Below are 19,891 nucleotides of genomic sequence, written 5' to 3'. Positions count from 1 at the left end.
ATTAGTAACTGATTAGAATAAAGGCAGATACATGCACATATTCAAATACATACATGGCAATCGTATTTGTACACTAATCCCTGAGGGAAATCATATACATAGCTTTTTTCCTGTCTTTTGTTCCAGCTTGGAGAGTTTGTCAATACCTAACTGCATTTGAGGGCAATCTCTAAGGGCAGGGACCATGATAATCTGTTTCCTCCCAGGTAATTCAAACATTTCAAAAGTCAATTGGTAGATATCCTAACTAAATTTTCTTCTTTCCTGTTTTGATTCTCTGGTTTCTGCAGCCTTATTGAAAAGTCTGGAACCTCCCACGGTTTGCAAATTCCAGAGACAGAAAATAAGTCACTCAAATGCAACCAATTAATCCAAAGTTCATATCCACACTTCTCTATTCAGCCTGACCTGGTACCCTCAGGGCCAGGTACCAGACAATGAAAGACAGTCCCCCATACCTTGAAGCCTGGTAAGATTATTCAAACTAGCCAACCCTAAACCTGTGTGGGTCGGATTCTCAGTATCACATATTAATTAGTTAATTTATAAGTCCATCAACAACTAAAAATATTTTTTTAATTTAAAAAAAAAAAAAAAGGGCTCCTGCCCAGGCTTTCCCCTCATCCCTCCACCTCCTGATAGACCCTGGTGCTTCCCCGGTGGCCCAGTGAGGCAGGCTGTCCCCTTGTTTCTAGGGATCTGTGAATCTAAAAGCTTCTTCCTTCATGACAGTCATTCTGTTAACTACATGTTTTACTAAATATGATTTCTCAAATCCCATTTCATTTTAAAACAGTGGAACCAACATGCCTTAACTCACAAGTGTCTTCCTCCTAGTAGTGCTGAGGACATTCTCTGGCAATATGGAACTTTCAGGACTTAGAATCAATACTACCATGGAAGAATGTGCCCCTCACCGTCTGGGGGATTTCCAGACCATGAGGCGACACAGACTCCCTTGAAGCAATCTTCCCATGAGGTCAGTACCCAAGTGTGAACAATATCCTGGGTGGATGTACATCCTAAGGCTGAAGGAAACAGCTGGGCAGTACTTACCTTCTCAAGGAGAGCATTCTGCCAGAGCCGGAACATCATCATATAGGTTCTATCCCGGGCCCCAAAAGAAGTGAAAAAGTGCTAGATTGGAAGACAAAACGGCAAGAAATACCAGTTAAGATTTACAATATATTGAATGGAGACATGGTCTTCCTTTTAAACTAAAGATACTGACTTCATCCTCAAACACTAATGACTTTTAGTTATTCATAATCAGTACACAGGTACGCTAATGACAGGTCAACATATTGGGGACCTGTGTACCTGGGACCTCTAAGTCCTCACTATTATCAAATCCTTCAGAATTTTTACTACATCCTTTTCAGTATTTTCCTCTCTGGTTTAAAACTTTTATCTCCGTAACAAGAGGAGGCATCAAAGAGTTAGGAAAAGAGAGATGGGGCAGCAGCAATGCAGACAGAGGCAATATTTTTAAGCCTGGAAGGGACCACCTTTGAGATCATCTGGTTTACCCGCACTGTGTCCTGCCTGGCACAGTGGCACATGCATGTTATTCCAATGACTTGGGAGGCTAAGGCAGAAGGATCACAAGTTCAAAGCCAGTCTCAGCAACTTAACAAGACCCTCAACAACAAAGCAAAACCCTGTCTCAAAACCCTGGGGATGTAGCTCATTGATAAGACACCTTTGGGTTCAATCCTCATTACCCAAAAGTCCTTTACCCACCTACTGGAACTGGGTAAGAACTTAGCTGGCAACTAACCTATTTGGAAGGATTACACACAGCCACGGACTCACTAACACTTCTAATTCATTCAACTACTATTTGAATATTTGTGGAGCTAGGCACTATTCTACGTTTAAGGTACAATAGATACAGAACAGAAACGGATCCTGCTCCCAGAGAGCTAACCCATTAATGAAGATCTTTTACAATAAGCAGGAAGCAAGCAGTGGAAAACTAAATTTTACTGTGCACCTACCTACTCAGTGCTTGACAAATGCTATTTTGTACAAGCCACACAAAAAACCTTGGACAATGAATAAAAGTGCTAACAATTAATGCCAGGCTGATGAGGTTAGCAGCCTCCAGGATCACAAAGATGGTTAGTGCCAGAAAGAGAATTTGAACCAAAGGCCAGCTGATTCCACACATTCGTGGCTCTTGCCACTGAACTGTCTTGTCATGGGAATTGTAGACTGTCTTCCACAGAAACCTAGCCCACCCTTAGCTTTGGATCTCTTTGCCTTCAAGTTCTGCTTAAAGGTCAAAGATCACTGATTTTCCTATCCTAAATTTTATCTACCACATTCTCCTCATACTGATAAGGACAATCCATTTCCTATCAGACCTACTTCCAGTTTGTGTAGTTTGTTAATGTTTTCAAATATGTGATGTTATTTCAATGCTCGGTTTGGATACTGGGTCAATTTCACACATGAGGAAACAGGCTCAGAGAGGTTACCTAGCGCCTACAGTCATGGGGCCCACATTCAGGTCCTTTGGCTCCATGTTCAGTGCTGTACCAGGCCCTTCTCCCCCTACTCAGCCTCTAGTCACCCTGTCCATGCCATGCCAAGAGTCGCTCTGGGAGTTTGCTTCTCCCTCATGGCCTTTTGCCCCAATCCTCCTAGCCTTCAGATTAATGCAATTTAAGGGCAGAAATACAGGAGTAGGGAAAGCAGGGTGTGAAGGGTGCAGGGTGGGCGGGGAGAAAGGCCAGAATTTGGCTGCACTTACCTTTTCTGAATCAGTGCAAACTTGGATAGCATTGGGAATGAGGCGAGCTGTTTTTTCTTTTGTCATGGAGCAGATATCTTTCAAACGGACTGTCAGCTGGCACCCCCGCAAGGACAGAGAATGGACAACAAGAGGAGGCAACAAAGAATTAGGTAGAGTGGGGCAGCATCAATGCAGACAGAGGAAATCAGATCATGGCTCACATATTTCTAATCCTGTAAGGGACCACCTTTGAGATCATCTGGTTTACCCCCTTCTGTCACACGGGCCACATAGCGAGGTAAAGACTAAGCCTTGTCTACAGTCATGGATATTTATCTTGATTCTTGGTCTAGGAAGATTATTTTTTTTTCTTTCTCATTTCTAGTCTGCTAAATATGCGATGATACTGCAAAGGTTTTTCCACTTAAAGAAACACTGAACATAGATGCTGGATAGAACAATAAAAATCATCCACTTAATCTTTCTCTATTTTATAAGAATGAGGGAAGGAAAGGACTGGCCTATCATCCTACAGCTAATTAACTGCAGAACCCAGAAAACATGCAGGCCAAGTCTTTTGAGCCCCAAGGTCAATGCCCTGTCTACTATGCCTCCCTCTGCAGTTAACTCACACTAAATAACTGCATTCGCAGAAAGTAAATGCTCTTTGTGCCCTCTTCCACATCCAAAAGGTGGGAGGGAAATATATGGCAGAGGAGACCCCACTACTGGGACTCATACATGAATGGATATCCTTTAAGACTCTGTCATGTGTTTTTGTAAACTGTGCAAAGGTTTGAAGAGAATACAAAGTCAGGCAAAGGAGGGAAGTGAGGGCAAATTGCTCAGCCCTGGCCAAGAAGACAGCCCAAGGGAGCAAGTCCCAGGTCTTTTCTTTCTTCTTTCCCAGGACTGGGAATCAAACCATGTTGCCTTGCACATGCTAGGCAAGTGCTCTACCACTAAACTATACGCCTAGCCTGAGTCCTAGATCTTTACCAGTGTTTCCCAGCGGAAGATGTTGCTGTAGAAGCAGATCCAATTTTCTGAGAGGTAGAGTCGGCCCTGAAGAAGAATGTCTCTTTGGAGTGCACATGAGTAATCTGTGGTAGGAAGCAGGACAAGAGGAAGCTCAGAGGCAGGAAGCATTTTTAGCAAACTGTAGACCTGTCATCGCTCCCACCACCAGCACTAGGGGAACCAAATCGCCTACGGTGACTCGGTGTGTGAGACACTGAAACTAGCAGCCAAGAAGACCCAGGCATCTCATGATCAGAAACATGGAGGTGGTAAAATACGCTACTGCCTAGAGGCAGAATGAATGTGACAGCAGAGGGGGCTAGGGATAAGGAGGTCAATAAAATTCAATTCCTTTTCCACCACCGATGACCATGCCAATCCCTTCCACTGCTTGATCATCTACAGAGGTAAGTGTTCCAGGTACTTCCTATAGGTTGGGCTCTTGCCACAAACTGGGTGCTCAGCCCAGAGCCCTGCCAGCCAGGGCCAGTGCTCTGACATGCTCTCTCCCAGTTGCCAGATATACAAGCTCTCTTGGGTAGGCTCTCAGCCTCTAGCCAGAAGCAGTCTGGGTGCTATCTCTACAACTCCCAGACTTCTGCCTGGCCCCTCCCAGGGTTCCCAGCTCACCAACAATGAGGCGCTCCGTGTCTGGAAGTTGCTTAAAGAGCTTTCTGAAGTCTTCATTTCTCTGCTTGTAAGTGGGGCTTAACACCTGCATAACAATGGCCATGGTTAGTGAAAAGTACTCAGTTTCTGTGGGTTAGAGGAGCACTTGCTTCTGTTCAATAGGTAAAGGTAAGGCTCTGCTACCCTAGAGGCCCTAGAAAGCCAGCTCAGGAAAGGGCGCTTGGCATGGAACAACAGTGCAGAGAACTGGATCCTGCAAAACAGTGTGTCCAGCATCCATCGGTGAGAAAATATCAAAAAATAAAGCCAGGGCCCACTTATGTACCAAGAAGACAAAGGAAGAAGGGACACCTGCAGGTTGCTTCCTGAAGCCCACCATGCCAGCTGTTGGTGCTCTGCTTTCTGCCAGCTGGTAGAACCACTGAGAGAGTGAAGCAGGGGCCTCAGGAGACAAATCAGCACCCAGGAGGACTTGGGACAGGATGGGGAGCACACCTTTCAGAAGTTGCTGTTATAACTAACACAGTGAGAACCTGGATGTGTGTGAAAGACATGACTTAGAAAAAAAAAATTGTAACAGTGCTTTTTAAAAAGATCATAAAACCAGTGCTTAAAAAAGCACATGGGATAGAGGATTTAAAAGCATATCCGGCACACAAGGCACCAAATTCCCTTCCCATCTTTACAAGATGATCCACCAACACCTACAGTACCAGTGAAGAAACTAAGGCCAGAGAGAAGCCCCCAGACCCTGTTCACACAACCACTGGCCCCGTGACAAGACTAAAAAATGGGGACTCTGTTATCACATAAGCCCTAGGAGGCCAGTTGAGGAGCAGGGACCTGGTAGGGAAAACAAGCGCAGAGAATCTGACCCTGCAACATGCTTTGCATCTCTGGCCCTGCCCTGTGCCCTACCACCATCTGGGCCACTAAGATGCCCCCTGTGCCCACCTCATTTTCACAGGGGCCTTGGTACAGCCTCAAACTCATGGGCTGCCTTAGCAAGTCCTCCTTAAAGATGAGCCAGGTGAATAAATAGAGGAATTCTTAACAATCTTAAAACTAAATAAATACAAACAAAAAAAAATGTAAGTACCCAAAGACAAAGGACACTCAATGATGAAACATAAACTACACAGAAGGACATCTGCACTCCACCCGGCAATGCATTGACCTATTTATGCAGAAAAAAAAAATACTATTGACCCTCAGCCAGGAGCTCGTGCCTGAGGACGGATCGTCCTGCTGGTGGTGACACATGGGTCTTGGCCTTTTTCACTTTTTCACCCACTTCCCTGGGAATCCACTGCATAAAGCTGTGGTGGTGAGGGAACAACCTTTCGACTGCTCATTTGTGTTTTCTACAGAGCTAAATGGATCATGAGGGAACCAAAGCTGGGGTCTGCTGACATCTGCACGCTGCACTGCCTACCTGAGCTGTGGTCAAATGGTCTTTGTACTAAAGAAAGAGGAGCTTTCAGGAAGATACGGGGAGAGAAAATGACATGCCTTTAGTTTGGGGAGGTTTGGGGGAGATGAACACAGGAAAGTACAAGGGAGGAAAAAAGTATTTCTCACTACTTTGTCCAGTTAATTAAATTTTCAGCCTTTGTTCTTGGCTTATTTACAGAATGAGCTCCACTTGCAATAATGTGTGCCCTGTTAACTTCCCCCCAAACAATGGCATGTGTTCATAGAACCCCAACTTTCAAAACCACCTGCCATGTGTTTGAACCAGGATTGAATCAGGACAATTGCAGGTTGACATCAAAAAGCCTACCCATCCTATGACTTCTATGGCCAAAAAAGACCTCAGATACAATAATCTTCTGGTCTTTGTGTTAGTTCCAGGCTGGCACTGAGTCATCTAACCCACATGGCCCCCTGGCCTCTTGGAACAGAGTCCACACATTGGAAACTCTTGCTTTACTACCTGGTCACCAGTATGGTCCCCTCCTGTCTAACTAGCCTTCTAGAACTGCAGTGAACCTGACATGGAAAGAGCTGTTACCATATAACAAGCACAGACTCAGCCCATCACATGCATCACTGCACCTGACCACAAGGTGGTTTTTATTATCCTACCTTATACTGAACGAAAGTGAGGTACAAAGAGGCCGAGCCCTGTTCTTGTGCCAAGGAGGAAACAAGAGCCATCCACAATAGCCCAATCTCTCAAGATGAGATGTTCACCTGCTCTGCGGCCCCACCAGCCTTCCAGGATCAGACTGAGGAGTGGCCAATCAGTGGCCCCAAACCCTTTCAGGTGAAACTGAACATAATGAGACATCCTGATGAGGAAACAGATGCCTGGAAGTTCTCCTGTTTCTAGGTTTTCTTCCATGTTGCCCTCTCCCCCCTGTTTCTCTTATATCCAGTGAGAGCCACAGACATCTATAGAGATGGAAGTGCAGGAGTCTGGCCACAATCTCCCAAACGCAGGCAGATCAAGAGTGCTACTCCTCTCTTCTGCTTAGAACAAAGCTATAGTGGTGGAGAGGGGGCAAGCGAGTCTTCTAAAGATTTACTCCATATTTGCACAGAGATATCCTCATTCTACCAGGCTCTCGATCAGTGCGAGTGACCAGCCTCTCCCCACTGCAACCCAAAGTGCAGAGACACATTAGGTGGGCATGGTTGGCCTGCAACCACATGCTGTCTTGAAGCCAGGGGACCCTGGCCCTCGACCTCCCACCCCAGGCACTCCTAAAGCAATCTCCTCCAAAGGTGAAGCATGGCTCGCCTATTTAAATGGCTGAAGAAGTTTGGTTCAAGAGTTGTCAAATCTGGGGCCCTTGGGGGGCAAAGCCAAGTGGGGCATGTGAGGGTACAAAAACTGGTCACAGAGAGAAATCAGGTCACACACTCACGGCTGGGACTTCCTCAGATCCATGCAAGCAACAGTGTCCAGCACCAGCAGGTTCATCGAGAAATCTCCTTGAGGACCACCATAACGTCGGGCTTTCCTGCTCCAGCAGGAGGCTCCAGAGAACCCCAGACTCCATCAAAGATTCCATCGCAACACTCTTCCACAGCTCCCTCTGCCAGTGGAGCCCAGCTCCTTGGCTCTGACTCCCAACTGTCCCCACAGGATGAAAACAAGTGGCCTCACTGGGACTAAATTGCAGAAGGATGACCTCTGGCTTTTTGGACAGAGGGTCTGTGTGACCCCAGCCAATGTCGTTTTCTCTCCCAGAGCTGTGAAAAGCTTCACAAGTGAGAGGATGTGATCAGCATGGTTCCTGGGACAGGCTGGATGACCAGTGACCCACAGCTGGGCTCTGCTTTGTCCTTGTTGGCAGGTCTTCAGGCTCAGGTAGCCCAGAGGGGCTGTGGTCAAGCACCTCCTTGATCAGTGCAGTCACCCCAAGTGTCCATCAGAGGCCTGAAGATGCAGACACAGCAGGCAGATAGTGCTGGCTGAGGGTTCTCAAGGGCAGGCCCCGGGTGGACAGGAAAACCTCCCAGGAATAGAATGCCTCACGGCCAGGTCCAGAGGTCCAGCTACTCACACACAGCCAAGTGACTCATAGTTGGTGGGAAGCTCCGGAGAGCCACTTGAAGGCTCAGCTCCCCAGTCTCGATCTGTCCCACAGAGTGGCACGTTAATCAACATGCAATCTACCCAGGGCAGGCTGGGGCTGCTATGACTCACATCCCTCACCCAGGCAGAGCGGCCACCAGTCAGCAGCAGCCTGCTCTCCTCCCCACCCCTGCAACACACCCCTTTTCCCTTTAGACCCCGCTCCTTTCAGCTGGACAGCAAACAACTTCTTTGTTAAGAATCACCGTGGCAGGAGGGAGGGAGGCAGGGTGGTGGGCGGGAAGGGCCAGAGCCCTGCACATGCTTCAAGTTACAGGATCTGGGTGATGGTCCTGGCCAATGTCCTGCAGTAACCCCTGGCCCAGCCTGGCCTCCCCAGCAGATGTTTCCTGCAATGGAAAGTTGCTGGCCAGGGCTCCAAGTGGGGGGAGAGGCAGGGGAGGTGCTAAGGGCACTACTCTTATGATGAAATCTGAAATTTGAGACTCAGACAGCCAGGGACTTCTTAGGGACACACTCTCCCTTTGCTGGCCCATCCATGTACCAACTGCCCTGTAACTGCTGCTGGTGACTTGGGATTTAATAACAGATCTAGTGAGTCTCACATGTGCTAGCCTGGAAGAAGTTGGGCAGATAGCCTGGGGAAGTTGAGGTCAACAGCTTTGGGGTCTGGATGAGGCACCTCGTTCCTTTCCAAAGACCCTGCCCCACCTTCAGCATTAATAGGAGGGGGGATGGAGGCCAAATGGATTCGCAGACAACTGCTCAGACCTTGAGGGCAAAGGAGCAATGCTAAGTGCAGAGAATTTGGCCCCTTGTCAGAGGGGGCAGCCAAATATTGAGAAGAATGGGAGCTAGGCCAATAGGGGCAAGAAAGCCTCCAGACAGGGGCACTCAAAACAGGCCTGAGACAGTGGGACTACAGAGACGCAGATTGGGGCAGCTCCCTCACCCTCCCCAACTAGGCCACCTTACCAGGAGGGTCTTGGGCCTGTTCCCGAGGAAGGACAGAGTGCCTTTGTCCTAGGAGCCTTAGGAGTTTGGTACTACAGTAGCACTCAAACTTCAGCAATATTTAAAAATCACCCAGTGAACATATTAAAGAAAACAGACTCCTGAGTCCTAGACCCAAAGATGTTAATCAAGAGTAATCTGGGTTGACCCTGGTAAATCTCCCCCAAATCATCTCCTAACAATCCCCTCTGCCTCCCTCTCAACAGACACCCACTGAAGGCTGCCACGGCCTCCATTCATGGTGCCAGGTAACCTACTTCATTGGACTTCCATCTCCCCCAGGAAGGATCCATGCTTCAAACAGCTTCATGGCTTCCACAGAAGTCAACATGATGTGTTTCAGTAGCAGGGGTTCAAAATTTATTTACCAAATGAATGCATTCCTTATACCCCTCTCTAACTGTTCCCGTCAACGATGCATTTTGTGTGCACACATGCTTACTCATTTGGGGATCCCTGACTTGCACATCTGGCTTCTCAAAGCCTAGTCCCTGCTCACAGTCTCTCCAGCACTGTCAAGCTTCTCTCTGTCTTGCATGTCAGTTCCACCCTCAGCACCATGAATTCCATTTTCAATGCAGCAATTCCATTTTCCTCTCTTCAGAGCCACACCACACCCCAAGATAGAGGCGGTAGATAGTTCTAAAAGTCTAAGTATTAAAATAATTCCCAGGAAACATTTGATTACAAGCCATTGATACAAGCCACTATTTAGGTGAGATAGGAAAAGTACACACTCAGAGAGATAACACCCTGGGAGATGAGTCTCAGTAAGCCTCAGACTTGGTTTCCTCTATCCACTCACCAAGGGCTGGGCAGGGCAGGGCAGGAGCCTGAGCACCAGGAATTACCTTGGGCTAAACATTAACTCTATGGCAAACATCAGGTACTGGGACCAAATGGTACCCCCTTCCCGAGTTCAGCAGGAAGGAGGAGGTGGGGCACTAAGGAGAAAAACAAATGGATTCTGGTAGAACACCTCACATACTGCCTCCCCCAAACCCGGAGAAACTAGTTAAGATCCACAAAGGAAATCCTGGTGCTCCAACCTAATCTGGTAGGCAGAAGCCAGATAAAGCCAGATTGGGACAACCAACAGGGAATGGTGACTGAGCATCAGGGATGGGTACGAGGCAGAAGGGTGGGGAAAGAGGTGGGCTGGGAAAGGGGTCTCACCTGCAGAGGTGAGACTACTCTGGAGAGAGTTAAGGATGGGATGTCAGGGGGAGAAGAGATCAGGAAGACTCTTGAAGTTATCTGTAAATGCTGGGCACAGTGACACATGCCTATAATCCCAGTGACTCAGGTGGCTAAGGCAGGAGGACTCCTTTCAGCTCTCCCACTTTCTCCACTGCCTCTAACCGCAACACCTGGAATATCATTCCTACAAAGCTTTGTTCTTTGGCATTCAAACCGAGCCATCCAGACCTGCTTGACATTACACAGGATTGCCACTGACTCTTCCTCCCTTCCAGAAAGCCAGTATCCCTAATGGGGGAGCAGCAGGTGACTAGGATGCTAGGTCTCTGCCTAGCATGAGGCTCCTGTCCTGGTTGCCATGGAGATGGCTGACACCTCAGTAGTGAGATGAGGTAGAGTTGGGTGTTATCTGCCCAGCTGAGGCACAGCCAAGAGACCTCTGTGACCCTGTCTCACCTGAGACTCATGCCCACTCTGGTCCTGACTTTGTTACCCTCAATGCATCCCATGGTTCTTTGCTGAAGGCACAGCCCCGTTTCTGCTTATATCTCTATCTCATTTCCGCAGGGGCCATGCCTCACCCCCTGAATTAGACACTTTGCTGAATAAAATTGGGGTGGTAAAGAAGGAAAAGAAGAAGCATGTGTAACCTGGCCTCAGGGCAGTGGTACAAGGCAGGCTCTTCAAACCCCACCCCTGACCTGATGCTGCCTCTCTATAGCCATTCCACAAGGGATTATCCCAGGGTCCAGCCACATCCCTTGTGCAACCCACTCTTTAGATCAAGGTAATTTGTCTTAGTGATGACAGCTCCTCCCTGGCTAAATAAATTAAATAAAATGCTCCATCTTCTGCAGGCAAGTGGCAGGTGAAAGTGGAGGTTGGAGTGTGGGTGGGGAGGTGGTGGGTGGGCTTCCTCTCACATCATACTCAAACCACTCAAATGGGCCTTGGATGCCCAGGCAATGGGCAGCACTCTGTTGAGTCCTGATTGTCACTGCTCTCTCCCTCATTGGCCAAGGGTATCTAACTCTCCCCAGGGCTCGGAATTGCAAAGCCTGAAGTACCATGATGGAGTCTGAGGCATCAGGACAGCTGGAAAGCTGACAGTAGAATCCGGAAAAAGATTAGAAGAAACACTGCTGGGCAGACTAAGAAGGGGAGATGGGGTCCTCCCTGGAGGTCAGATTCCAACCAGCCCAGGGCACTGCAGGTGATGGATAAGAGGTCTGAGAGATGAAGAAAAACAGAAGCCAGGTCAAAGCAACAGAGGCAGGGCTGGGCCTCCTGATGGAGTGCAAGTGAGTTACTGCAGGGCAGTGCTGGGGAGCTGCTTCCCCTGACAGCACGTCTGAACACAAGAGCATAGCCCATGTGTGTGCACTGAAAGAGAGGGTGCCCAGTCAGCCCAGGGCACAGGTGTGGGCATGGCAGGTGCCAGGAGACTTTCTATGTATTGATTCAGGTGACTCTGGGAACAACCAGGTCAGGGCTTGCTGTTCCAGCCTGGAAACAACCACACTTGGGCCAGTGGCATGGGTAAGTATGCTGGCACTATCAGAGAGGACCTGGGAGGGTGGACTTTTAGGGAGTGTAACGGGCAGCACTCTGCTTGCTCCACAGATGCCCAGCTGTGGAAAACTCCAAGCTGGGGAGTCACCCTCGGCCTCAGGAAGAAAGCAAGGTTCTTACTTGGGGGCAGAGGGTATTGTCCCAATCAGGCCCATTTCCAGTGCTGCTTTCTACTGGCCTCTCCAGTATGGCGGTAACTGATTACCTTCCAGAAGTGCTACCTCTGGTGATGAAAATGTATGAAGGAAATATGGAAATAAAATGAAATAAGAGATGATCAACTGTGTAAACCCCAGTCAGGCCTCCTGACCTCTGTAGTTAGGCCACTGGGGGCCACTTGCCACCTCTCAGCTTTTGCCTCTTCCTCTCAATGTTTACCTGCTATTTCTCTTTCTCTCCTCATGTTTATTCCTTTCTGCTGCCTGCACCAGTAGAACCCTGCGTCAGGACTCTACTGCAGACATTCAGCAGGGCCAAGAAGAAAGAGCCCTATGGCGGGCAGTCACAAAGAGCCACACAGAGGGCAGAGGGCTTCGCCCAGGCTGGTTACCCTGGAGGAGGGCTGGAAGGGTCAGTGAGGTTCCACTGCTGCAGCAAGTCTCTGGTTGCAAGTAGAATCAGCCAGGAACTAGGGCTCCAGCCATGCTCGGTTCCTCCACGGTCAGGGTAACCCGGGCTTCCGGGACCCCAGAGGGCAGCTGGCCCAACCCACCCTCTAGCCAAGAGATAGCACCTCCTAGCTTGTCACCAAACTGAGTCTATGTGAGGTTGAAGGAAAAAGACTTGGAGGTGAAAGGGGTAGCAGAGAGAAAGTAAAAGCTATTAGAATCAGGGAGGAAAAAGTAAGCCAGGCAGGAGGATGGAACCAGAGCTGGAGAAAAAAAAAGATGGGAGAAAGGTGGTCAGAGAGCAAAGAGTAGAGAAATACACAAGAAAGGGAAAAGCAAGACAAAACAGAAGGGACTGAGCTAAAAAGCAACAAAAGAGAGAAACAGAAAGATAAGAGGAAGATATCAGCCACAAGAAAAAGGACTTTAATGTTCAAATTTGCGTGTTTTAATTCTCTAGTAAGCCTGCAAGTGTGTATTTTCTGTTCCTCTTTGGGGGCTCTATTTCATGCAGTGCTGCTCAAAAAGGAATTCTTGGGCAAAAGATGTCTTGACCACAGCTGGGACAGGGACAGCTCCCAGAAAGCACAGCTATCACTCCTCTTCCCCTCCCCATCATAGGGTGCTTCTGGATCCTCGAGCACAGGAGCTCTGAGTAGTTTGGAGAGACCTGAAGCCAGATGACCCCCTGATGGGTCAAGAGGGAAGGAGCAAACATGAGTGTTGTGGCTTTTCTCCCACACCAGGCCATCTCAACCCTTGACTCCCTCCTATCAGCAAAGCTCACTTGGGATGCTGGGTGGGGCTGAGGCCTGCAGATCGATCAATAACACCCACGAAAGACAGGCCACGAAGCGGCTCAAGGTGGAAAGTCACAAAATGAGATGGCATGTTCCCGACTTTGAGGAACTGCTGCCATGTATGAAAACACGCAGCCCACATGTGTGATTTGGACCCAATCCCATATGAAACCCAAGCCCCTTCCAGGGACCACTCTCTCTGCCCTCCATCTGTCATTCACAGGCCCTTTCCCTGACACCTTCTCTGCATCCACACCTCCTGCTGGAGCAAAACCACATGTCAGGAGGGGCCAAAGATGGCATGCCCATGATCAGAGTCTAGTACAAAGGCCAGCAGGCTCAGAGAAAGGAAGGTGAGATCCGAAGCCAGGCCATGGTGAAACAAGCCAGTTCCCCCAGAAAGGCCGGCTGAGAGACCTTGGTCAGCCCCTCTTCAGAGGAAGAGTTCAAAGTCCTAAACCTCAGTGTATATGACCAAGAGGATGTGGCTTTTGCAAGGACTGCTTACTCCGCAAACACTTCCTCAATATGGAAAAAAGTGGATGGATGGTTGAAGTGCCACCCTGAGTGACTTAAGAAATGGTCCTAATCACACCTTCACCATAGACCCAAGGTCAGGGGATGTCTTCTGGGAGGAGCATGCTTTGGGGCAGAAGCCAAACTACATTACATAGGACAGCCTCTCAGTTCCTGAAGGAAAGTCCTATGGGCTGTATCTCCCCCAAGATGTCTTAATTAAAGGATGGAAAGTTTGGCCTGAAGTTCATACCCCTGCCCCAGTCCTCTCAGACTCTTCTCCCCTTCTAGGATGCAGAAGGGGCTTATCCAAGAGTTCTGGGAGACCACAGGGGATAAACCAGACCATCCCTCCTGGTGTCACTGAATCAAAACCTCCCTCACCAGGGCTGCCCTGTCTTGCTACAGAGGAAAACTCTTCTATTTGGTCTGGGGAAGGAGGAAGCAGATTAGGGGGAAAGGCCATGGGGAAGCCAAACAGCACTCCCACTTCCCCCTCCCAGCTGCCCACCTCTACCCCACCCCCCATAGACCCGACAAGAAGAGAAACAGGAATACTTACGTTGTACCAACTCTGGCTTTTCTGAAAAAACAAATCAAAGAGAAAAGTAAAATTAGTCATGGAGGAGATGCGGGGAGTGGCCAGTCTGGCTCCAGAGGGAAGGACACATAGATAGCAGAGGGTGGGCAGGGAGGACGAATCCAAGTGCAGCTGAATGCTTCCCATGTTGCTGCTCAGGAGGGGTCCTCCTTTCTCAGCTCCAGAAAGGAGGCCCAGGGAGCAGTCCATGCTGGAAGCCCCACCGGGTTGGGGCGGTTGGGGAGGCAGGCAGCGGCAGCACCAGCTAGCGCTCAATTGGAAGGGAGTCGGAGCCCCATCAGCTTCTTCTGATGGGGATGCGGGATGCTCTGGAGGCATCCGAGACCCAGTCCCCAATGGGCCCTGATCAGAAGCAAAGTACAGATGGAGACCAACCCAGCCTTCTGCTCCAAGTCAGCTTCTCTAGAGAAGACAGGGTGGGACACTTCGGTGACAGGGGAAGAAAAGGGACTGCCTGAAATCACCTTCAAGCTGCTCTCTCAGTTAGCAGATGAGTGAATTCCTTCTTATAATCTCAACAACTGGCTGATAAGTGATAATAGCAGAGGAATGACTGTGGGTTCTTTGTGTAATTTCTAAAAGTCCTTTCCAACTCCAGGTGTTGTAATTCAGTATCAGCAAAACGATACTCCACCCCAGCTCCAGAATTCAGATGTTCTCCATTTGCAGTCCCCTGGAAAAATGGGATCTGAAACTCTCCCAAGGAAAGAAGAGGGATGACTAGATTATGCCTTGTCTTATTTCCCATCTCCACCAACAGAATTCATTTGTATACATCCCAGTGGGATGATAGACAGAAACTTCACCTCCAGGTCAAAACTTCAACCTGACCCAGAGGTACGGATCCTATGCATAATTAGCAGCCTTCATCCCCTCCCCTGGTGTTAAGAGGGCAGCCACTGACTCAGCTTGTCTGTAGAGCATGTGTCTGGTGGGGTGAAGGTGACCGGACCAGGGTGTTGGTGAGCATGACCACAATGATGAGAGTCAAGAGACCAACCTCCCCTCACTAGAACCTTCTATTCCATCAGAAGAAACTGGAGACACATTTTGAAGGTAACATGAATCTGCAGAGGCTCTGGAGAGGGGCAAGAAAGGGGGATTAGCCATGGACGTGCTGTCCCTGGTTTCACCCTCGCACCAACCTCACTAGCCAAGACTGTGGCTAAGATGGAAGCTAGCTCTCAATTCCCCTCTGCAAGGGACTCTCCGTGGTCATTCCCCAAAACACCATCCATGGCCTAATCCTGAAGTCACATACTGCTACCATAGTATCGTCCCCTCTGCCAATCCAAGGGCCTTAGAAGGTAAAGGGCTAAATCTGGATACTCAAGAACAACCATTTCATCATGGAAGGGGATATTGCTATATGGGAATCCTAGACCCGAAAACTCTCCAAAAAGCATTTTAGTCAAGGTTCCCTTGTCTGGAGGAGGGTGGATGGGACAAGCAGGCTGCATCTAACTTGATCTGTGCCTCGGGATGTCTTACTTCCTGGGTGCTCACACAGAGACTCTTGACACTTGAGACCACAGAGCATGGAGCTGTGCAGATGTTCACAGCATGCACTTCCCAATATCAAGAAGGTGCATTCTTGGAGTTGCTGCCTCAACTGCCTCACAGTTTCCTTGAACTTCATTAATACCAAACCAGGTCATCAGACCTCTGCTTTGAAGATGAGAAAGGTTCCTATCATCTGCACCTGCTGTCTCATTCCTTGTCCTGGCCTTTGTATAAGACCCTAGGAGCAAAGAGGACAACTGGAACTTAGGTATGGGGTGGGAGATCCCAGATTCTTTGGGATTCCTCTCCATGGTGCCCTCCCTCCTGTCCCATGTAGAAGAAAAGACTTTCCCCTTCTATGCATTGGCATCAAGACTCCTGCCCCTTCTGAATCTGTATGGAACAAAGAGTTTCAGGCATCACAAAAAGCTTTAACCAGAAAATCCCTTTTGTCTCATCTCTAACTAGCTCTGTGATAACTTTGGGTCTAATATTTGCTCTTTTGAAAAAGGTAGATGAGAACAGATATTCTCAAATACTCGAAAGGTGAAATACACCATCCAGAGCAAGGGCTCCTGGCTCCACCCCTAACCAGCTAACTCTGATCAGCTTCTCCTGGGTCATCACTGAGATTGCCTCTGAGGCAAATGAGGACCTAGGCCTCCAGCAAAATCCACACTAGACACAGAGACTATCCATAGCAGGCAGAAGTTTCTGAGCTTGACCAACCTCTTGGAGGTCAATTACCTCTTTATGGCTGTGCATTCCTGGGACTAAGTCCTAAAGGAGCCAGTTACAGGGAAATCAGGGAGGTTGCCAGCCTGGGATATTGAGAAGGGGAGAAAGGCAGATGCCTTCCCTTGTAAGCTCATTAGAACACCCCTACTTGGAAGACAGAACCAGAGGGGAAGAAGGGGCAGAACTAGGGAAGGGGAAGTGGAGTTCCTTTAGCTTATACACAAATTTGGCCAAAAGGTGAAGGAGGAGTAGGGAAAAGAGAGCTGTCAGAGACAGGAATGGATCAGGGCTCATTTGGTGTTTCCATTGCCTTTCCTAGAAGGCAGCTAAAGAGCACAGACTGGAAGGTACACCAAGCCCCCCAAAATAGACCCAAGTCATCTCAAGGTAGTCTCCTGCTCCAAATCCAAAAACATCTTCCAGAGCCAAGGCTCAGAGAGCCTGGAGACAGGATTGGGATGGAGGTGGGGCTGGGTGGGGCTGGGGTGAATGAGGACTACAAGCTCTACATTTAGTAGCAGTTAGGGACCAAAAAAAAAAATCTTACTTTGATCAGGTTAAGTCTGTCATACTGAAAAGAAAACCAAGGAAACCACAGAAATTAGAAATATTTTCAAAAGGGAAAAAATGTCAAAGGAGCACTAGCACCACAGCACAGGGTGATGCTATGCACCCAGAGAGGTGCAATGGAGGGCCAAAGCCAAGAACTTACTGTCCCCATCACCTTGGTACCACCTAGGCAGGTCAGGGCAGGGGAGGACACTTCCAGGAGTAGGTCGGAGCAGGAAAGCAGGCCTTGGCTCCCTCTAGTGGGTATAGGCTATCACTACCAAGTAAGGTCTGGATGGTGGAGCAAGGGCAGGGATTCCTGGGAGTGGGGTCAGCCTGAGTTCCCTAGCCTAAGCTCTGGAAAGAAGAAAGCATCAACCTCTATTGCATAAAGTTCAAGAGTGTGAGACCTTAGGGATGGCCTATTCCAACCCCAACATGAATAAATAGAGGCCAGAGAAGAAAAGAGACTGGGCATTAGTTCTCACTCTGGGGAGAAGAGGAGGCATTCTTAGCTTAAATGGAAAACACAAGAGTTGATCTTTTCCTAGTGGATGGACAGGAGACAGGGAGTGAGGTGGCCTAGCTATGATTATAACATTAACAGCTCTGGGCTCTTGGATTCCTCACTATGGACATATTTGGTCAACCTGGGAAGATGTTCCGTGGAATGTTGGTGTGTCTCCACTCCACCGGGACACCTCACTCTGGGCCTCGCCCCTGCAGCATTCCCTCACAATCTGTTCCAGCCCTGGCTTGCATGCAACCTTTTTCCTGTATTGGTTCCCACGTCCCTCTTTTGCAGTCTGTGTATCTCGCACATGCATATCCCAGATGGACCATGGTCCTATTTTCACTCTGTTTAGAGGACAGCCAGGTTAGAGTGATAGTCATGACTGGTGGGAAAACGGAGTGGGGAATGGGTGTTCCAAGCCAGGGAACTCAATGAGTGTGTCTATCTGGATGGTTCTGCTTCAATCCCTTCTCCTCAAAGGGAGAGAAAAACACAATGGCTCAGTCACCTCCCACACCTCAGCTCCTTAGGAAGTGGGGGCCAAGATTAGCTTTTGATTCACAGATCACCTCTCAATTCCTTTGTAATGCCTCTCCAAACCCCTACTCTGATTCTACCTGTTTTCTGCAATGTGTCTTGACTACCCAATCTCAGTGATTTCTCCTGCCTGTCAATTCATATATCTTGAAATACTTATGGTTTTTGTTTTGGCTTTTCCCTTTTTTGGGGGGAGAGGGGTTTTCTAGGAATTTACCACAAGGGCCTCTATCCCCAAGCCACATTATGTTGCTGAGCCTGGCCTCAAATTTGTGATTCTCCTGCCTCAGACTCCCTAGTCACTGGAATCACAGGTATATACCATCATACCTGCCTACTTGTGAGATTTTAAATAAGGTTTGGTTTGTATATAATCTGGGCAACACTGTCTACACCTCCAAAATTAAATTGTGGGCCTGGTTTCCCCCCAAAAGACTAACACTTTGAAGACTGAAATCAATCCTCATTACTGGGTTCTTGCCTATTGAACCCATCTTCCACCCAAAGCACATACTCTTTAAGTGGTGACCAGTGACATCAGTAAGAATCACAGTGCCTACCAAATACCATAAAACATCTTCTCAGGATGGAAAAGTGGGTGAAGCAAAGAGGAAGAATAACCTGATGTCCACATCCAATCAGACCAACCCTCCCCTCAACTGGGCCTTGAGCACTATCATATCAACTATGGCAGAGGTACAAGCACTCTGGAGGGACAGATGAAGGTCACACCAAACCCCATTTTCAGAAATCAGCCACGCCTGCACCTGCCCCACCACTTGAACCCAGAGAGCCCCTGCTGGCTTCTTCCCCTGTCCACAACCGGCTATCTGTCAATCATTGAACATCCTCAGATCTACATTGTGCTTCCAGGCTAAAGGTCACAGAATGCAGAATTAGCTTTGCAGCCTCTTGTTCTTCCAGCAGAAAGAACTGCTGCCATTCTCATCCTCCCCAAGGCACCTACAGGGACTTGGAGCTGTTACAAGGCATCCTCCCTTAGCTTCCACTTCTTTTAGCTGCAACCATTCCTCGGGGCTGATTCCCTGAGCCTCACCACTCTACAACACCTTTTGCTTACCCAACATTTGTTCAAATTCCCTTCAGGCCTCAGAGATCCTAGGTCTGGGAAAGACTCTGACTCTGTCTTCCTGCCCTGCTCCCATTCTCCAGGGCCTGCCTGGGTTACTGTCAACATTCTTCAATCTCCAGGTACATCTCTGCGCCCTCTTTGATCAAGACTCAGGATCTTAACACCATAAACCCAGACCCTTGGGTAGTAGGTGGAAGCAGTGAAGGGCCCTGGTCTGGGAAGTGGGTGGAAACAGTGAGAGGTGCCCCAGCTAAGTAGCTCTCCGAGGCGGGGGAGGGGAGGAACATGCCTGGCAGAGTTCCTGCAGTTGCTGTTGCTGTACCAGAGAACTCATTGACCTGAATTCCTGACCTCCGTCAGCACGTCCTTCCTGCCCATCTCAAATCACTACTGCCAGAGAAGCCAGAATCACCCACCAAGGGGCCATAGGGACCTGTAATATGACAGGATGGGGCGTACCCCACCCAGGAATGAAACTCCCTCTGCCAGACTCTGCTTCGAGAAGGCACCATATAAGGAGGGAATAAATTCCAACCAAAGGCAGTGTTCGGGGAGCAGGCAGACATGGGGGAGCAGGGACAGGGTCTGTTCTCCGACCTCAGGTGCAATAGGAATGGGCCCAGTTACTTCCAAGCCAGCCTTCCAGGGGAACAGTGGGGCCGGCCCTTCTGGGAAAGGGACCAAGCAGGACACATGGGCAGAACTGGCT

General features: G+C 48.8%; 1 protein-coding gene across 28 annotated transcripts in view; it reads right to left on the bottom strand.

Annotated features, from left to right (window-relative positions):
- Nucleotides 1–19,891, bottom strand: part of Gramd1b (GRAM domain containing 1B) — a 273,207-nt gene that overhangs the window by 59,924 nt on the left and 193,392 nt on the right. For 21 of the 28 annotated variants that reach the window (XR_013437960.1, XM_078047208.1, XM_078047198.1 and 18 more), the window contains 6 exons: nt 17,037–17,060; nt 14,210–14,230; nt 4,391–4,475; nt 3,740–3,843; nt 2,759–2,854; nt 1,057–1,137 (listed from right to left, as the gene is read on the bottom strand). Coding sequence is in view for 27 of the 28 variants with exons in the window: in XM_078047208.1 (XP_077903334.1) it covers nt 1,057–1,137; nt 2,759–2,854; nt 3,740–3,843; nt 4,391–4,475; nt 14,210–14,230; nt 17,037–17,060 (411 nt within the window). In the remaining variant the exon portion in view is untranslated. Of the gene's footprint in view, nt 1–1,056; nt 1,138–2,758; nt 2,855–3,739; nt 3,844–4,390; nt 4,476–7,263; nt 7,993–14,209; nt 14,231–17,036; nt 17,061–19,891 lie in introns of those variants that run through there. The other 7 variants (XM_078047203.1, XM_021728502.3, XM_040285416.2 and 4 more) reach the window with 3 other exon arrangements.

This window comes from Ictidomys tridecemlineatus, chromosome 4 (assembly GCF_052094955.1).
Source record: "Ictidomys tridecemlineatus isolate mIctTri1 chromosome 4, mIctTri1.hap1, whole genome shotgun sequence".
Taxonomy (NCBI): Eukaryota; Metazoa; Chordata; class Mammalia; order Rodentia; family Sciuridae; genus Ictidomys; species Ictidomys tridecemlineatus.
Note: the sequence above shows the minus strand (reverse complement) of the source record. Positions and strands in the feature narration are given on the sequence as shown.